This window comes from Scyliorhinus canicula, chromosome 8, assembly GCF_902713615.1.
Source record: "Scyliorhinus canicula chromosome 8, sScyCan1.1, whole genome shotgun sequence".
NCBI lineage: Eukaryota > Metazoa > Chordata > Chondrichthyes > Carcharhiniformes > Scyliorhinidae > Scyliorhinus > Scyliorhinus canicula.
The window spans coordinates 197,540,162-197,562,301 of NC_052153.1; the positions used below are offsets into that span (position 1 = coordinate 197,540,162).

General features: G+C 54.2%; 1 protein-coding gene across 1 annotated transcript in view; it reads right to left on the minus strand.

Moving 5' to 3' along the window:
* Positions 1 to 22,140, minus strand: part of spef2 (sperm flagellar 2) — a 293,647-nt gene that overhangs the window by 631 nt on the left and 270,876 nt on the right. The window contains 3 exon segments of the mRNA XM_038803926.1: positions 7,284 to 7,475; positions 9,281 to 9,457; positions 11,502 to 11,594. Coding sequence (XP_038659854.1) covers positions 7,284 to 7,475; positions 9,281 to 9,457; positions 11,502 to 11,594 — 462 coding nt within the window.

Sequence of the window (22,140 nt, forward strand, 5' to 3'; positions counted from 1 at the left end):
CCTGACCCAGACACGGACTGACCCAGACACACACTGACCCAGACACACACTGACCCAGACACACACTGACCCAGACACACACTGACCCAGACACACACTGACCCAGACACACACTGACCCAGACACACACTGACCCAGACACGGACTGACCCAGACACGGACTGACCCAGACACACACTGACCCAGACACACACTGACCCAGACACACACTGACCCAGACACACACTGACCAGACACACTGACCCAGACACGGACTGACCCAGACACACACTGACCCAGACACACACTGACCCAGACACACACTGACCCAGACACGGACTGACCCAGACACACACTGACCCAGACACACACTGACCCAGACACGGACTGACCCAGACACACACTGACCCAGACACGGACTGACCCAGACACACACTGACCCAGACACACACTGACCCAGACCACACTGACCCAGACACGGACTGACCCAGACACGGACTGACCCAGACACACACTGACCCAGACACGGACTGACCAGACACACTGACCCAGACACACACTGACCCAGACACGGACTGACCCAGACACAGACTGACCCAGACACACACTGACCCAGACACGGACTGACCCAGACACACACTGACCCAGACACACACTGACCCAGACACGGACTGACCCAGACACGGACTGACCCAGACACACACTGACCCAGACACACACTGACCCAGACACACACTGACCCAGACACGGACTGACCCAGACACACACTGACCCAGACACGGACTGACCCAGACACACACTGACCCAGACACACACTGACCCAGACACACACTGACCCAGACACGGACTGACCCAGACACACACTGACCCAGACACACACTGACCCAGACACACACTGACCCAGACACACACTGACCCAGACACGGACTGACCCAGACACACACTGACCCAGACACACACTGACCCAGACACACACTGACCCAGACACGGACTGACCCAGACACGGACTGACCCAGACACACACTGACCAGACACACACTGACCCAGAACACGGACTGACCCAGACACACACTGACCCAGAACACGACTGACCCAGACACACACTGACCCAGACACACACTGACCCAGACACACACTGACCCAGACACACACTGACCCAGACACAGACTGACCCAGACACACACTGACCCAGACACGGACTGACCCAGACACACACTGACCCAGACACGGACTGACCCAGACACACACTGACCAGACACACACTGACCCAGACACACACTGACCCAGACACGGACTGACCCAGACACACACTGACCCAGACACGGACTGACCCAGACACACACTGACCCAGACACACACTGACCCAGACACACACTGACCCAGACACACACTGACCCAGACACGGACTGACCCAGACACGGACTGACCCAGACACGGACTGACCCAGACACACACTGACCCAGACACGGACTGACCCAGACACACACTGACCCAGACACGGACTGACCCAGACACACACTGACCCAGACACGGACTGACCCAGACACACACTGACCAACGACACCCACACTGACCCAGACACACACTGACCCAGACACACACTGACCCAGTACAACGACTGACCCAGACACGGACTGACCCAGACACGACTGACCCAGACACACACTGACCCAGACACACTGACCCAGACACGACCTGACCAGACACGGACTGACCCCAGACACCACTGACCCAGACACACACTGACCCATACAACACTGACCCAGACACACACTGACCCAACACACACTGACCCAGACACGGACCTGACCCAGACACACATGACCCAGAACACACTGACCCAGACACGGACTGACCCAGACACGCACTGACCCAGACACACACTGACCCAGACCACACTGACCCAGACACGGACTGACCCAGACACACACTGACCCAGACACACACTGACCCAACACGGACTGACCAGACACACACTGAACCAGACACGGGACTTGACCCGACACACTGACCCAGACACACACTGACCCAGCACGGACTGACCCAGACACGGAACTGACCCAGACACGGACTGACCCAGACACACACTGACCCAGACACACACTGACCCAGACACACGACCCGAACACCACTGACCCAGACACGGACTGACCCAGACACGGACTGACCCAGACACTCACTGACCCAGACACACTGACCCAGACACACACTGACCCAGACACACACTGACCCAGACACGGACTGACCCAGACACACACTGACCCAGACAGGACTGACGCAGACACACACTGACCCAGACACACACTGACCCAGACACACACTGACCCAGACACGGACTGACCCAGACACGGACTGACCCAGACACACACTGACCCAGACACGGACTGACCCAGACACACACTGACCCAGACACACACTGACCCAGACACGGACTGACCCAGACACGCACTGACCCAGACACACACTGACCCAGACACGGACTGACCCAGACACACACTGCCCAGACAACACTGACCCAGACACACACTGACCTAGACACACACTGACCCAGACACGGACTGACCCAGACACACACTGACCCAGACACGGACTGACCCAGACACACACTGACCCAGACACGGCCTGACCCAGACACACACTGACCCAGACACGGACTGACCCAGACACACACTGACCCAGACACGGACTGACCCGACACACACTGACCCAGACACACACTGACCCAGACACAAACTGACCCAGACACGGACTGACCCAGACACAGACTGACCCAGACACACACTGACCCAGACACACACTGACCCAGACACACACTGACCCAGACACACACTGACCCAGACACACACTGACCCAGACACACACTGACCCAGACACACACTGACCCAGACACGGACTGACCCAGACACACACTGACCCAGACACACGGACTGAACCCAGGACACGGACTGACCCATACACGGACTGACCCAGACACACACTGACCCAGACACACACTGACCCAGACACACACTGACCCAGACACACACTGACCCACACACGACTGACCCAGACACACACTGACCCAGACACAGACTGACCCAGACACACACTGACCCAGACACACACTGACCCAGACACATACTGACCCAGACACACACTGACCCAGACACACACTGACCAGACACGGACTGACCCAGACACACACGGACCCAGACACACACGGACCCAGCACACACTGACCCAGACACCACTGACCCAGACACACACTGACCCAGACACCACTGACCCAGACACGGACCTGACCCAGGACACGGACTGACCCAGACCACACACTGACCCAGACACACACTGACCCAGACACACACTGACCCAAGAACACGGACTGACCCAGACACCACGGAACCCAGACACACACTGACCCAGACACACGACTGACCCAGACACACACTGACCCAGACACACACTGACCCAGACCACACACTGACCCAGGACCACGGACTGACCCAGACACACACTGACCCAGACACACACTGACCCAGCACACACACTGACCCAGACACGGACTGACCCAGACACACACTGACCCAGACACGGAATGACCCAGACACACACTGACCCAGACACACACTGACCCAGCCACACACTGACCCAGACACGCACGACCCAGACACACACTGACCAGAACACGGACTGACCCAGACACACACTGACCAGACACACACTGACCCAGACACACACTGACCCAGACACGGACTGACCCAGACACACACTGACCCAGACACACACTGACCCAGACACGGACTGACCCAGACACACACTGACCCAGACACGGACTGACCCAGACACACACTGACCCAGACACGGACTGACCCAGACACACACTGACCCAGACACGGACTGACCCAGACACACACTGACCCAGACACACACTGACCCGACACACACTGACCCAGACACACACTGACCCAGACACATACTGACCCAGACACGGACTGACCCAGACACGGACTGACCCAGACACTCACTGACCCAGACACACACTGACCCAGACACGGACTGACCCAGACACACACTGACCCAGACACACACTGACCCAGACACGGACTGACCCAGACACACACTGACCCAGACACGGACTGACCCAGACACACACTGACCCAGACACACACTGACCCAGACACACACTGACACAGACACACACTGACCCAGACACGGACTGACCCAGACACACACTGACCCAGACACACACTGACCCAGACACACACTGACCCAGACACACACTGACCCAGACACGGACTGACCCAGACACACACTGACCCAGACACACACTGACCCAGACACACACTGACCCAGACACGGACTGACCCAGACACGGACTGACCCAGACACGGACTGACCCAGACACACACTGACCCAGACACGGACTGACCCAGACACACACTGACCCAGACACACACTGACCCAGACACACACTGACCAGACACACACTGACCCAGACACACACTGACTCAGACACGGACTGACCCAGACACACACTGACCCAGACACGGACTGACGCAGACACACACTGACCCAGACACACACTGACCCAGACACACACTGACCCAGACACGGACTGACCCAGACACACCTGACCCAGACACACATGACCCAAACACGGACTGACCCAGACACACACTGACCCAGACACGCACTGACCCAGACACACACTGACCCACACACTGACCCAGACACGGACTGACCCAGACACACTGACCCAGACACACACTGACCCAGACACGCACTGACCCAGACACGCACTGACCCAGACACACACTGACCCAGACACACACTGACCCAGACACGGACTGACCCAGACACACACTGACCCAGACACACACTGACCCAGACACACACTGACCCAGACACACACTGACCCAGACACGCACTGACCCAGACACACACTGACCCAGACACGGACTGACCCAGACACGGACTGACCCAGACACGGACTGACCCAGACACACACTGACCCAGACACGGAATGACCCAGACACACACTGACCCAGACACACACTGACCCAGACACACACTGACCCAGACACGGACTGACCCAGACACACACTGACCCAGACACACACTGACCCAGACACACACTGACCCAGACACACACTGACCCAGACACACACTGACCCAGACACACACTGACCCAGACACGGACTGACCCAGACACACACTGACCCAGACACACACTGACCCAGACACGGACTGACCCAGACACACACTGACCCAGACACACACTGACCCAGACACGGACTGACCCAGACACACACTGACCCAGACACACACTGACCCAGACACGGACTGACCCAGACACACACTGACCCAGACACGGACTGACCCAGACACACACTGACCCAGACACACACTGACCCAGACACACACTGACCCAGACACACTGACCCAGACACGACTGACCCAGACACACACTGACCCAGACACACACTGACCCAGACACGACTGACCCAGACACACACTGACCCAGACACACACTGACCCAGACACAGACTGACCCAGACACACACTGACCCAGACACACACTGACCCAGACACACACTGACCCAGACACGGACTGACCCAGACACGGACTGACCCAGACACACACTGACCCAGACACACACTGACCCAGACACACACTGACCCAGACACACACTGACCCAGACACACACTGACCCAGACACACACTGACCCAGACACACACTGACCCAGACACACACTGACCCAGAAACGGACTGACCCAGACACACACTGACCCAGACACGGACTGACGCAGACACACACTGACCCAGACACACACTGACCCAGACACACACTGACCCAGACACGGACTGACGCAGACACACACTGACCCAGACACGGACTGACCCAGACACACACTGACCCAGACACGGACTGACCCAGACACACACTGACCCAGACACACACTGACCCAAACACGGACTGACCCAGACACGCACTGACCCAGACACGCACTGACCCAGACACACACTGACCCAGACACACACTGACCCAGACACGGACTGACCCAGACACACACTGACCCAGACACACTGACCCAGACACACACTGACCCAGACACGCACTGACCCAGACACACACTGACCCAGACACACACTGACCCAGACACGGACTGACCCAGACACACACTGACCCAGACACACTGACCCAGACACGCACTGACCCAGACACGCACTGACCCAGACACGGACTGACCCAGACACGGACTGACCCAGACACGGACTGACCCAGACACACACTGACCCAGACACGGAATGACCCAGACACACTGACCCAGACACACACTGACCCAGACACACACTGACCCAGACACGGACTGACCCAGACACACACTGACCCAGACACACACTGACCCAGACACACACTGACCCAGACACACACTGACCCAGACACACACTGACCCAGACACGGACTGACCCAGACACACACTGACCCAGACACACACTGACCCAGACACACACTGACCCAGACACACACTGACCCAGACACACACTGACCCAGACACACACTGATCCAGACACGGACTGACCCAGACACACACTGACCCAGACACACACTGACCCAGACACACACTGACCCAGACACGGACTGACCCAGACACGGACTGACCCAGACACGGACTGACCCAGACACACACTGACCCAGACACACACTGACCCAGACACGGACTGACCCAGACACACACTGACCCAGACACACACTGACCCAGACACACACTGACCCAGACACGCACTGACCCAGACACGCACTGACCCAGACACACACTGACCCAGACACGGACTGACCCAGACACGGACTGACCCAGACACACACTGACCCAGACACACACTGACCCAGACACGGACTGACCCAGACACACACTGACCCAGACACACACTGACCAGCACACACCTGACCCAGACACACACTGACCCAGACACACCACTGACCCAGACACACACTGACCCAGACACACACTGACCAGACACGGACTGACCCAGACACACACTGACCCAGACACACACTGACCCAGACACACACTGACCCAGACACGGACTGACCCAGACACGGACTGACCCAGACACGGACTGACCCAGACACGGACTGACCCAGACACACACTGACCCAGACACACACTGACCCAGACACGGACTGACCCAGACACGGACTGACCCAGACACACACTGACCCAGACACACACTGACCCAGACACACACTGACCCAGACACACAGTGACCCAGACACACACTGACCCAGACACACACTGACCCACACACTGTGATACGTACCTTACAGTAGAGCTGTTCTGTCTCATACTGCTTTGAGTGGCGATGAGTGTCTTCAGTGTTAATCACACCGTGGGTCAGGATCTGGAAGAGTGCATATATTGGCACTAATTCACTGGAGGCAACGGCACCATCCTCACCATCAAGAGGATTTGAACCTCTCCCTGATGACTGTCGGTCAATACAATGATCTGACTGGAAACAGAGATCAATAACAATCAATTAGTAAATCTTCACTGTCCCCATCAAACACTCCCAGGACAGGTACAGCATGGGGTTAGATACAGAGTAAAGCTCCCTCTACACTGTCCCTATCAAACACTTCCAGGACAGGTACAGCACGGGGTTCGATACAGAGTAAATCTCCCTCTACACTGTCCCCATCAAACACTCCCAGGACAGGTACAGCACGGGGTTAGATACAGAGTAAAGCCTCCTCTACACTGTCCCCATCAAACACTCCCAGGACAGGTACAGCACGGGGTTAGATACAGAGTAAAGCTCCCTCTACACTGTCCCCACCACCACTCCCAGGACAGGTACAGCACGAGGTTAGATACAGAGTAAAGCTCCCTCTACACTGTCCCCATCAAACACTCCCAGGACAGGTACAGCACGGGGTTAGATACAGAGTAAAGCTCCCTCTACACTGTCCCCATCAAACACTCCCAGGACAGGTACAGCACGGGGTTAGATACAGAGTAAAGCTCCCTCTACACTGTCCCCATCAAACACTCCCAGGACAGGTACAGCACGGGGTTAGATACAGAGTAAAGCTCCCTCTACACTGTCCCCATCAAACACTCCCAGGACAGGTACAGCACGGGGTTAGATACAGAGTAAATCTCCCTCTACACCGTCCCCATCAAACACTCCCAGGACAAGTACAGCACGGGGTTAGATACAGAGTAAAGCTCCCTCTGCATTGTCCCCATCAAACACTCCCAGGACAGGTACAGCACGGGGATAGATACAGAGTAAAGCTCCCTCTACACTGTCCCCATCAAACACTCCCAGGACAGGTACAGCACGGCGTTAGATACAGAGTAAAGCTCCCTCTACAATGTCCCCATCAAACACTCCCAGGACAGGTACAGCACGGCGTTAGATACAGAGTAAAGCTCCCTCTACACTGTCCCCATCAAATACTCCCAGGACAGGTACAGCACGGGGTTAGATGCAGAGTAAAGCTCCCTCTACACTGTCCCCATCAAACACTCCCAGGACAGGTACAGCACGGGGTTAGATACAGAGTAAAGCTCCCTCTACATTGTCCTCATCAAACACTCCCAGGACAGGTACAGCACGGGGTTAGATACAGAGTAAAGCTCCCTCTACACTGTCCCCATCAAACACTCCCAGGACAGGTACAGCACAGGGTTAGATACAGAGTAAAGCTCCCTCTACACTGTCCCCATCAAACACGCCCAGGACAGGTACAGCACGGGGTTAGATACAGAGTAAAGCTCCCTCTACACTGTCCCCATCAAACACTCCTAGGACAGGTACAGCACGGGGTTAGATACAGAGTAAAGCTCCCTCTACACTGTCCCCATCAAACACTCCCAGGACAGGTACAGCACAGGTTTAGATACAGAGTAAGACTCCCTCTACACTGTCCCCATCAAACACTCCCAGGACAGGTACAGCACGGGGTTACATACAGACTAAAGCTCCCTCTACACTGTCCCCATCAAACACTCCCAGGACAGGTACAGCACGGGGTTAGATACAGAGTAAAGCTCCCTCTACACTGTCCCCATCAAACACTCCCAGGACAGGTACAGCACGAGGTTAGATACAGAGTAATGCTCCCTCTGCACTGTCCCCATCAAACATTCCTAGGACAGGGACAGCACGGGGTTAGATACAGAGTAAACCTCCCTCTACACTGTCCCCATCAAACACTCCCAGGACAGGTACAGCACAGGTTTAGATACAGAGTAAAGCTGTCCTGACATTCTGGTTGATGTTTCGGTTTATTTTCTGGTCTCCTTCACCTTGACAATGATGGGGTCTGTGTCTGGATTCCAGGTGAGATCTGTCCCAGCCGCTAGGCTGAGGGATCGGTGGAATCCCTGGACAGGATCCCGGTGAGCGGTGAAGTATAGCAGCATGTTGGTATAATCCAGCTCTGGCGGGTTCCGCTTCTCATCCATAAAGAAAGTGAAGAAAAGCTGTGGGAAAGAGAACGTTTATCAGCGACACAATGTGAAGGGATTCTCTAGGAAGCTCGGAATACTGTATTCTTTATTAACTGTTCTCTCCACCTGTCCTGCCAGCTTCAATCATTTGTGTACAGCGACACGCAGGTACCTCTGCACCTTTCAGAATTTTACCCGTTATTTTCCATTGTCTCTCCATGTTCTTCCTCCCAAAATTAATCACTTCAGATTTCTCTGCATTGAACTTCCTCTGCCTTGAATCTGCCCACTGCCCCAGCCTGCCTGCTTGATGTTCTAAAGAAATGTCCTCAGTTTGCACGGGGTGGCACGGTAGCACAGTGGTTAGTGCTGTTGCTTCACAGCGCCAGGGTCCTGGGTTCGACTCCCAGCTTGGTAATGGTCTGTGCGTACTCTGAATGCTCCCCCCGTGTCTTGGGTTGCTTTTTATACATTTGAAGCACCCAGTTATTTTTCCTAATTAAGGGGCAATTTAGCGCGGCCAATCCACCTACGCTGCACATCTTTGGGTTGCGGGGGTGAAACCCACGCAGAGACGGGGAGAATGTGCAAACTCCACATGGACGTGTCTCCCTGTGTCTGCGTGGGTTTCCTCCGGGTGCTCCGGTTTCCTCCCACAAGTCCCGAAAGATGTGCTGATTGGTGAATTGGACATTCTGAATTCTCCCTCAGTGTACCCGAACAGGCGCCGGAATGTGGCGACTAGGGGCTTTTTACAGTAACTTCATTGCAGTGTTAATATAAGCTTACTTGTGACAATAGTAAAGATTATTATTATTACAGTTCACATTGCTCCTGACTTTTGTGGCATTTGTACATTTTGAAATTGTCCCCGAGGTGTACCGAGGTGTAGCTGATGAATATCTGGAAAAACTGTGATCCCAGTCCTGTCCCTTGGGGAATCCCAGTTATATACTTTCCCTGAGTGAGAGAAACGACCTTTCACCTCTCCTCGCAGTCTGCAGCCAGTTCTGTACACATGCTGATCAACTTGTTATGTGACACTTTGTAAAACACTTTGTGGAAATCCATGCGTTTCGACCCCCGACGTGGACAGAGTTTGTCAGCTCCAGGTTTGATACTACTGAGTTCCACACCATCTGCATCCTCCGACAGATCAGAGAATGAGATACCAGGTGACCAGGGGGAGGAGCTTCCTCCCAATTGGAGGAGTGGCCCACAGGATATAAACCCTGACCTTGGAGCAGGTCGTGGGGAGTGACCGTGCAGGGAGTGGAGTGATTATATAATAATAATCTCTATTATTGTCACAAGTAGGCTTACATTAACACTGCATTGAAGTTACTGTGAAAAGTCCTTAGTCGCCACAGTCCGGCTCCTGTTCCGGTACACAGAGGAGAATTCAGAATGTCCAATTCACCTAACAGCCCGTCTTTCGGGAATGTGGGAGGAAACCGGAGCACCCGGAGGAAACCCACGCAGACACGGGGAGAACGTGCAGACTCCGCACAGACAGTGACCCAAGCCGGGAATCGAACCTGGGACCCTGGCACTGTGAAGCAACAATGCTAACCACTGTGCCACCCTATCGAGTGTGATAATAAAGAGAGTTGTATCATGCCAGCCCAGCCTCATGTGCAGTCCTTCCTCCGTCCACAACACCATGTACAACACATCAGCCATGTTTCCCTCATCAACTCTCACTTGTCATTTCCAATTAGCTTGGCATGGATTTACCTTTATAAATCCACGCTGACTAGAATATTTCTCGTCCATCAGTTATGTAAACAATAATTGCAATGTTTATTTACATATAATTACAATGCAGAATCTTCCAGCATTGTGCCTGCGAATCAGCTACCAGGAACAAACGGGTACAGAAACCCATGCCTGCCCACCCACCGATTTGTTTCCGATTTGTCGCATCTGCAGGGTTTTGTTGTTGGTGAGGGTCGTGATTGGAGGCTGTAGGGACATGGAGCAATGTTGGTGACTGGGTGGGGTTATTGATGAACGGGTGATGGAGGAGGCTGTTGCAGGCTCGCTGTCCAGGCCGGGACTCCTGTGAAAAGCGTACCTGCTTGAGTTGCTTCAGTCTGTGGAATGGGAGAGGGGTGACTGGATCGTCAGGGATCTGGAGCTCCGTCTCACTGTTAAACCACAGCTCCACCTGTAATCAGCAAACAGCCAGAGTTAGACAGCGAGAAAGAGAATGACATGAAGAGAACAAGACACAGAGAGAGAGAGAGAGAGAGAGACAATAGATGGAAAGAGAGAGGGAGAGAGAGACAATAGATGGAAAGAGAGAGGGAGAGAGAGACAATAGATGGAAAGAGAGAGGGAAAGGGAGGGAGAAAGGGAGAGGGAGAGAGAGAGTCAGAACGATACAGAAAGACACAGAGAGGGACGAAACAATGACGGTTTCACAATGTGATATTTCAAAGTACGATCCACGCAGAATGGGTATCGGGGCGGGATTCTCCAATCCCACGGCAGAGTGTCCACGCCGTCATAAACACCGCTGCTCCCAGGATCAATTCTGGCCCCTATAGAGGGCCAGCACGCCGCTCCAGCTGCTGATCCCGGCACCAACTGTGCGCCGCGGGATCCGTGCATGCGCAGTTGCGCTGGTGCCAACGAGGATATGCGCAGGACTACAGGGGCCGACGCATAGGAAAGGAGGCCCCCACCCACAAGGCCGGCCCGGCGATCAGTGGCCCCGATCGCAGGCCAAGCCACATAAGAGGCCCCCCCCCCCATGAGGTTGGATTCCCTCCTCCTTGGGCTCTGCGGAGAATCACGTGCCGGGATCGGGGCGGCATGGCCCATTGGCTGGGATTCTCCGGCCCGGCCCTGAGCTGGGAGAATCCCGCCCCAGACGGCTAACAGTGGGAGGAAGGGGTGATGACTTGAATTCACACTGTGTGAGTGTGGAGGAAGGCCGCATGTGCGGATGTTACAAAGGAGGAAGGCAGGTTGCCAGGAGAATATAAGCAGTTCACAGAGAGATATTGACCGGTTATGTAAGTGAGCGGAAAACTGGCAAATGGAATTCACTGGGAAAATATAAGATTGTTCATTTTTCATCAAAGAATGAGAAGGTCCTGTGTTATCAGCCTGTGTAGGAGGCCGGCAGTGCAGGCCTGTGTTATCAGCCTGTGTCAGAGGCCTGCAGTGCAGGCCTGTGTTATCAGCCTGTGTCAGAGGCCTGCAGTGCAGGTCTGTGTTACCAGCCTGTGTAGGAGGCCGGCAGTGCAGGCCTGTGTTATCAGCCTGTGTCAGAGGCTTGCAGTGCGGGTCTGTGTTATCAGCCTGTGTAGGAGGCCTGCAGTGCGGGTCTGTGTTATCAGCCTGTGTAGGATACCTGCAGTGCGGGTCTGTGTTATCAGCCTGTGTCAGAGGCCTGCAGTGCAGGTCTGTGTTATCAGCCTGTGTAGGAGGCCGGCAGTGCAGGCCTGTGTTATCAGCCTGTGTCAGGGGCCTGCAGTGTGGGTCTATGTTATCAGCCTGTGTAGGAGGCCTGCAGTGCGGGTCTGTGTTATCAGCCTGTGTAGGAGGCCTGCAGTGCGGGTCTGTGTTATCAGCCTGTGTAGGAGGCCTGCAGTGCGGGTCTGTGTTATCAGCCTGTGTCAGAGGCCTGCAGTGCGGGTCTGTGTTATCAGCCTGTGTAGGAGGCCTGCTGTGCGGGTTTGTGTTATCAGCCTGTGTAGGAGGCCTGCAGTGCGGGTCTGTGTTATCAGCCTGTGTAGGAGGCCTGCAGTGCGGGTCTGTGTTATCAGCCTGTGTAGGAGGCCTGCAGTGCGGGCCTGTGTTATCAGCCTGTGTAGGAGGCCTGCAGTGCGGGCCTGTGTTATCAGCCTGTGAAGGAGGCCTGCAGTGCGGGCCTGTGTTATCAGCCTGTGTAGGAGGCCTGCAGTGCGGGCCTGTGTTATCAGCCTGTGAAGGAGACCTGCAGTGCGGGCCTGTGTTATCAGCCTGTGTAGGAGGCCTGCAGTGTGGGCCTGTGTTATCAGCCTGTGTAGGAGGCCTGCAGTGCGGGCCTGTGTTTTAAGCCTGTGCAGGAGTACCGCAGGGCGGGTCTGTGTTATCAGCCTGTGTTATTAGCCTGTGTAGGAGGCCGGCAGTGTGGTTCTGTGTTATCAGCCTGTGTAGGAGGCCTGCAGTGTGGTTCTGTGTTATCAGCCTGTGTAGGAGACCGGCAATGCAGGTCTGTGTTATCAGCCTGTGTTGGAGGACTGCAGTGCGGGTCTGTGTTATAGAACATAGAACGATACAGCGCAGTACAGGCCCTTCGGCCCACGATGTTGCACCGACATGGAAAAAAATCTAAAGGCCATCTAACCTACACTATGCCATTATCATCCATATGCTTATCCAATAAACTTTTAAATGCCCTCAATGTTGGCGAGGTCACTACTGTTGCAGGTAGGGCATTCCACGGCCTCACCACTCTTTGCGTAAAAAACCCACCTCTGACCTCTGTCCTATATCTATTACCCCTCAATTTAAGGCTATGTCCCCTCGTGCTAGCCACCTCCATAAGGCTCTCACTGTCCACCCTATCTAACCCTCTGATCATTTTGTATGCCTCTATTAAGTCACCTCTTAACCTTCTTCTCTCTAACGAGAACAACCTCAAGTCCATCAGCCTTTCCTCATAAGATTTTCCCTCCATACCAGGCAACATCCTGGTAAATCTCCTCTGCACCCGTTCCAAAGCTTCCACGTCCTTCCTATAATGAGGCGACCAGAACTGTACGCAATACCTCAAATGCGGCCGTACCAGAGTTTTGTACAGCTGCAACATGACCTCATGGCTCCGTAACTCAATCCCCCTACCAATAAAGGCCAACAAACCATAGGCCTTCTTCACAACCCTATCAACCTGGGTGGCAACTTTCAGAGATCTATGTACATGGACACCGAGATCTCTCTGCTCATCTACACTGCCAAGAATTTTACCGTAAGAAGTCTTACAACACCAGGTTAAAGTCCAACAGGTTTGTTTCAAACACGAGCTTTCGGAGCACGGCTCCTTCTTCAGGTGAATGGAAAGGCTTGTTCCAGAAATGTTTATATAGACACAGTCAGAGATGCCCCGGAATGCGAGCACCTGCAGGCAATCAAATCATCAAAGATGCAGAGAGAGAGGTAACTCCAGGTTAAAGAGGTGTGAATTGTCCCAAGCCAGTTCAGTCACTCTTCATCCAGACGCACGGAACAGCCATGGGGACCAAATTTGCACCTCAATATGCCAACATCTTCATGCACAAGTTTGAACAGGACTTCCTCACCACACAGGACTTTCAACCGATGCTATACACCAGATACATCGATGACATTTTTTTCCTTTGGACCCACGGCGAGACATCACTGAAACGACTACACGATGACATCAATAAGTTCCATCCCACCATCAAACTCACCATGGACTATTCTCCAAATTCAGTTCCATTCTTGGACACACTCGTCTCCATCAAGGACGGTCACCTCAGCACCTCGCTTTACCGCAAGCCCACAGATAATCTCACGATGCTCCACTTCTCCAGCTTTCACCCGAAACACATTAAAGAAGCCATCCCCTATGGACAAGCCCTCCGTATACACAGGATCTGCTCAGACAAGGAGGAGCGCAACAGACACCTACAGATGCTGAAAGATGCCCTCGTACGAACGGGATATGGCGCTCGACTCATTGATCGACAGTTCCACCGCGCCACAGCAAAAAACCGCACCGACCTCCTCAGAAGACAAACACGGGACACCACTGACAGAGTACCCTTCGTCGTCCAGTACTTTCCTGGGGCGGAGAAACTACGACATCTTCTTCGCAGCCTCCAACACATCATCAGCGAGGATGGACATCTTGCCAAGGTCATCCCCACACCCCCACTACTGGCCTTCAAACAACCGCGCAACCTCAAACAAACCATTGTTTGCAGCAAATTACCCAGCCTTCAGAACAGCAACCACAACACCACAAAACCCTGCCAGGGTAATCTCTGCAAGACATGCCAGATCATCGACATGGACACCACCATTACACGTGGAAACACCACCCACCAGGTACGCGGCGCATACTCGTGCGACTCGACCAATGTAGTCTACCTCATACGCTGCAGGAAAGGATGTCCCGAAGCGTGGTACATTGGCGAGACCATGCAGACACTGCGACAACGAATAAACGGGCATCGTGCGACTATCAACAGGCAGGACTGTTCCCTTCCAGTTGGGGAACACTTCAGCAGTCAAGGACATTCAGCCTCTGATCTCCGGGTCAGCATTCTACAAGGAGGCCTTCAGGAGACGCGACAACGCAAAATTGCTGAGCAAAAACTTATAGCTAAGTTCCGCACGCATGAATGCGGACTCAACCGGGATCTGGGATTCATGTCGCATTACATTCGGCCCCCACCAACAAGCCTGGACTTGCAGAGGCCTACCGACTGAACTGGCTTGGGACAATTCACACCTCTTTAACCTGGAGTTACCTCTCTCTCTGCATCTTTGATGATTTGATTGCCTGCAGGTGCTCGCATTCCGGGGCATCTCTGACTGTGTCTATATAAACATTTCTGGAACAAGCCTTTCCATTCACCTGAAGAAGGAGCCGTGCTCCGAAAGCTCGTGTTTGAAACAAACCTGTTGGACTTTAACCTGGTGTTGTAAGACTTCTTACTGTGCTCACCCCAGTCCAACGCCGGCATCTCCACATCAAGAATTTTACCATTAGACAAATATTCCGCATTCCTGTTTTTCTTTCCAAAGTGAATCACCTCACACTTCTCTACATTAAACTCCATTTGCCACCTCTCAGCCCAGCTCTGCAGCTTATCTATGTCCCTCTGTAACCTGCAACATCCTTCCACACTGTCTACAACTCCACCGACTTTAGTGTCGTCTGCAAATTTACTCACCCAACCTTCTGTGCCCTCATCTAGGTCATTTATAAAAATGACAAACAGCAACGGCCCCAGAACAGATCCTTGTGGTACGCCACTCGTAACTGAACTCCATTCTGAACATTTGCCATCAACCACCACCCTCTGTCTTCTTTCTACTAGCCAATTTCTGATCCACATCTCTAAATCACCCTCAATCCCCAGCCTCCGTATTTTCTGCAATAGCCGACCGTGGGGAACCTTATCAAACGCTTTACTGAAATCCATATACACCACATCAACTGCTCTACCCTCGTCTACCTGTTCAGTCACCTTCTCAAAGAACTCGATAAGGTTTGTGAGGCATGACCTACCCTTCACAAAACCATGCTGACTATCCCTAATCATATTATTCCTATCTAGATGATTATAAATCGTATCTTTTATAATCCTCTCCAAGACTTTACCCACAACAGACGTGAGGCTCACCGGCCTATAGTTACCGGGGTTATCTCTACTCCCCTTCTTGAACAAAGGGACCACATTTGCTACCCTCCAATCCTCTGGCACTATTCCTGTAGCCAATGATGACATAAAAATCAAAGCCAAAGGCTCAGCAATCTCTTCCCTGGCTTCCCAGAGAATCCTAGGATAAATCCCATCAGGCCCCGGGGACTTACCTATTTTCACCTTGTCCAGAATTGCCAACACTTCTTCCCTACGCACCTCAATGCCATCTATTCTAATAGCCTGGGTCTCAGCATTCTCCTCCACAACATTATCTTTTTCCTGAGTGAATACTGACGAAAAGTATTCATTTAGTATCTTGCTCCTCAGCCTCCACACACAACTTCCCACCACTGTCCTTGACTGGCCCTACTCTTACCCTCGTCATTCTTTTATTCCTGACATACCTATAGAAAGCTTTTGGGTTTTCCTTGATCCTACTTGCCAAAGACTTCTCATGTCCCCTCCTTGCTCTTCTTAGCTCTCTCTTTAGATCCTTCCTCGCTTCCTTGTAACTATCAAGCGCCCCAACTGAAACTTCACGCCTCATCTTCACATAGGCCTCCTTCTTCCTCTTAACAAGAGATTCCACTTCTTTGGTAAACCACGGTTCCCTCGCTCTACCCATTCCTCCCTGCCTGACTGGTACGTACTTATCAAGAACACGCAATAGCTGTTCCTTGAACAAGCTCCACATATCCAGTGTGCCCAACCCTTGCAGCCTACTTCTCCAACCTACACATCCTAAGTCATGTCTAATGGCATCATAATTGCCCTTCCCCCAGCTATAACTCTTGCCTTGCGGGGTATACTTATCCCTTTCCATCACTAATGTAAAGGTCACCGAATTATGGTCACTGTTTCCAAAGTGCTCACCTACCTCCAGATCTAACACCTGGCCTGGTTCATTACCCAAAACCAAATCCAATGTGGCCTCGCCTCTTGTTGGCCTGTCAACATATTGTGTCAGGAAACCCTCCTGCACACATTGTACAAAGAACGACCCATCTAATGTACTCGAACTATATCTTTTCCAGTCAATATTTGGAAAGTTAAAGTCTCCCATAACAACTACCCTGTTACTTTCGCTCTTTTCCAGAATCATCTTCGCCATCCTTTCCTCTACATCTCGAGAACTATTAGGTGGCCTATAGAAAACTCCCAACAGGGTGACCTCTCCTTTCCTGTTTCTAACATCAGCCCATACTACCTCGGAAGAAGAGTCTCCATCTAGCATCCTTTCCGCCACCGTAATACTGTCCTTGACTAGCAGCGCCACACCTCCCCCTCTTTTGCCCCCTTCTCTGAGCTTACTAAAACACCTAAACCCCGGAACCTGCAACAACCATTCCTGTCCCTGCTCTATCCATGTCTCTGAAATGGCCACAACATCGAAGTCCCAGGTACCAACCCATGCTGCCAGTTCCCCTACCTTATTTCGTATACTCCTGGCATTGATGTAGACACGCCTGTGTGGGAGGCCTGTAGTGTGGGCCTGTGTTATCAGTCTGTGTAGGAGACCTGCTGTGCAGGTCTGTGTTGTCAGCCTGTGTTGGAGGCCTGCAGTGCGGGTCTGTGTTATCAGCCTGTGTTATCAGCCTGTGTAGGAGTCTTGCAATGCGGGCCTGTGTTATCAGCCTGTGCAGGAGGCCTGCTGTGCGGGTCTGTGTTATCAGCCTGTGTAGGAGGCCTGCAGTGCGGGTCTGTGTTATCAGCCTGTGTAGGAGGCCTGCAGTGCGGGTCTGTGTTATCAGCCTGTGTAGGAGGCCTGCAGTGCGGGTCTGTGTTAACAGCCTGTGTAGGAGGCCTGCAGTGCGGGTCTGTGTTATCAGCCTGTGTAGGAGGCCTGCAGTGCGGGTCTGTGTTATCAGCCTGTGTAGGAGGCCTGCAGTGCGGGTCTGTGTTATCAGCCTGTGTAGGAGGCCTGCAGTGAGTGCCTGTGTTATCAGTCTGTGTAGGAGGCCTGCTGTGCGGGTCTGTGTTATCAGCCTGTGTAGGAGGCCGGTAGTGCGGGTCTGTGTTATCAGCCTGTGTAGGAGGCCTGCAGTGCGGGTTTTGCGTGGAATGTTTTTTACGCAGAGGGTGGTGGGTACCTGGAATGCTTTGCCAGCGGAGGTGGTAGAGGCGGGTACGATAGCATAATTTAAGATGCATATAGACAGATATATGAACGGGCGGGGAACAGAGGGAAGTAGACCTTGGAAAATAGGCAACAGGTTTAGATAAAGGATCTGGATCGGCGCAGGCTGGGAGGGCTGAAGGGCCTGTTCCTGTGCTGTAATTTTCTTTGTTCTTTGAGGCCTTCAGTGCGAGCCTGTGTTATCAGCCTGTGTAGGAGACCTGCAGTTCGGGCCTGTGTTATCAGCCTGTGTATAAGACCTGCAGTGTGGGTCTGTGTTGTCAGCCTGTGTAGGAGGCCTGCAGTGCGGGCCTGTGTTATCAGCCTGTGTAGGAGGCCTGCAGTGCGGGTCTGTGTTATCAGCCTGTGTAGGAGGCCTGCAGTGCGGGTCTGTGTTAACAGCCTGTGTAGGAGGCCTGCAGTGCGGGTCTGTGTTATCAGCCTGTGTAGGAGGCCTGCAGTGCGGGTCTGTGTTATCAGCCTGTGTAGGAGGCCTGCAGTGCGGGTCTGTGTTATCAGCCTGTGTAGGAGGCCTGCAGTGAGTGCCTGTGTTATCAGTCTGTGTAGGAGGCCTGCTGTGCGGGTCTGTGTTATCAGCCTGTGTAGGAGGACGGTAGTGCGGGTCTGTGTTATCAGCCTGTGTAGGAGGCTTGCAGTGCGGGTTTTGCGTGGAATGTTTTTTACGCAGAGGGTGGTGGGTACCTGGAATGCTTTGCCAGCGGAGGTGGTAGAGGCGGGTACGATAGCATAATTTAAGATGCATATAGACAGATATATGAACGGGCGGGGAACAGAGGGAAGTAGACCTTGGAAAATAGGCAACAGGTTTAGATAAAGGATCTGGATCGGCGCAGGCTGGGAGGGCTGAAGGGCCTGTTCCTGTGCTGTAATTTTCTTTGTTCTTTGAGGCCTTCAGTGCGAGCCTGTGTTATCAGCCTGTGTAGGAGACCTGCAGTTCGGGCCTGTGTTATCAGCCTGTGTATAAGACCTGCAGTGTGGGTCTGTGTTGTCAGCCTGTGTAGGAGGCCTGCAGTGCGGGTCTGTGTTATCAGCCTGTGTAGGAGGCCTGCAGTGCGGGCCTGTGTTGTGGGCTGGTGTAAGGGACCTGCAGTGCAGGCTGTGTAGGGGGCCTCCTCCGGGTGCTCCGGTTTCCTCTCACAAGTCCCAAAAGACGTGCTGTTAGGTGAATTGGACATTCTGAATTCTCCCTTCGTGTACCCGAACAGGCGCCGGTATGTGGTGACTAGGGGCTTTTCACAGTAACTTCATTGCAGTGTTAATGTAAGCCAATTGTAACACTAATGATTATTATTATTATATTGCAGTGTGGGCCTGTGTTGTGGGCCTGTGTAGGAAACCTGCATGATGGGATTGTATTGTGAGCATGTGGAGGGTCCTGCAGTGCAGGCCGGTGTTGTGGGCCTTTGTCGAGTCTGTGTAGGAGGCCTGCGCTGGTGCCTGTGTAGGGGGCCTGCGCTGGTGCCTGTGTAGGGGGCCTGCGCTGGTGCCTGTGTAGGGGGCCTGTGCTGGTGCCTGTGTAGGGGGCCTGCGCTGGTGCCTGTGTAGGGGGCCTGCGCTGGTGCCTGTGTAGGGGGCCTGCGCTGGTGCCTGTGTAGGGGGGCTGCACTGGTGCCTGTGTAGGGGGCCTGCGCTGGTGCCTGTGTAGGGGGCCTGCGCTGGTGCCTGTGTAGGGGGCCTGTGCTGGTGCCTGTGTAGGGGGTCTGCGCTGGTGCCTGTGTAGGGGGCCTGTGCTGGTGCCTGTGTAGGGGGCCTGCGCTGGTGCCTGTGTAGGGGGCCTGCGCTGGTGCCTGTGTAGGTGCCTGTGTAGGGGGCCTGTGCTGGTGCCTGTGTAGGGGGCCTACGCTGGTGCCTGTGTAGGGGGTCTGCGCTGGTGCCTGTGTAGGGGGCCTGCGCTGGTGCCTGTGTAGGGGCCTGCGCTGGTGCCTGTGTAGGGGCCTGCGCTGGTGCCTGTGTAGGGGGTCTGCGCTGGTGCCTGTGTAGGGGCCTGCGCTGGTGCCTGTGTAGGGGGTCTGCGCTGGTGCCTGTGTAGGGGGCCTGCGCTGGTGCCTGTGTAGGGGGTCTGCGCTGGTGCCTGTGTAGGGGCCTGCGCTGGTGCCTGTGTAGGGGCCTGCGCTGGTGCCTGTGTAGGGGGTCTGCGCTGGTGCCTGTGTAGGGGCCTGCGCTGGTGCCTGTGTAGGGGGTCTGCGCTGGTGCCTGTGTAGGGGGCCTGCGCTGGTGCCTGTGTAGGGGGTCTGCGCTGGTGCCTGTGTAGGGGGCCTGCGCTGGTGCCTGTGTAGGGGCCTGCGCTGGTGCCTGTGTAGGGGGTCTGCGCTGGTGCCTGTGTAGGGGGCCTGCGCTGGTGCTTGTGTAGGGGGCCTGCGCTGGTGCCTGTGTTGTTGGCTTGTGCTGTGGGGCTGCACTGTGGTCCTGTGTTGTGGGGCTGTGTTGTTTAGCCTTGCGTTTGTGATCTGGATGATTTCCCCAGGGTTTGCCTGTTGCCACATGAATGCTATTTGTAATATCCATTCTTGTACATTTTCGAAATCCACACAAGGTTGTTCTTATGCCTCTCAGCAAATCTGTACATAAAGTCAGTAAAAACAGGGAATGCTGGATAAACCCAGCTGGCCTGGCAGTTGTGGAGAGAGAAACAGAGGGGGTGATCTGGTGAGCAGGAAATGCCGGGTGTTTGCCGACGGCTGACTCCTGCGGCCGTTCCCGGTATCTATCGTTAATTAGGGCCCTTCATGATGCCCCACGGACTTCACGAAGGAACAAACTGTCCCGCCAGCTGATTCACTGGCACCATGCCTGGCAGCGTTCTGCTAAGGAGGGGAAACAGCAATTAAACCGATCCCGCAGAGTAAACCCCAGACAGCACCCAGCCAATCCACCGCACAGAGCAGCACCGTGATTGGGGGGTGCTGACCTGGTCAGACTCAGGGACACGGTGCCAGCGACGAGGGTTACCTTGTTCCCCGAGGTGAATCCACCACCTGAGGGTCCCCTCCAAGTCACTCACTATCCTGAGCTGGGAATATGTGGCCGTTCCTTCACTGTCACTGGGGCAACATCCTGGAAGCCCCTCCCTATCGGCACTGTGGGTGTACCTACACCTCAGGAATTACCGGCGGTGAGTTTCACTCGTGGTTTTAAAAATCGGGAAACAGGTGCCATGGCCGATGAGGGAGAGAGAGGAGGGAGGTCAT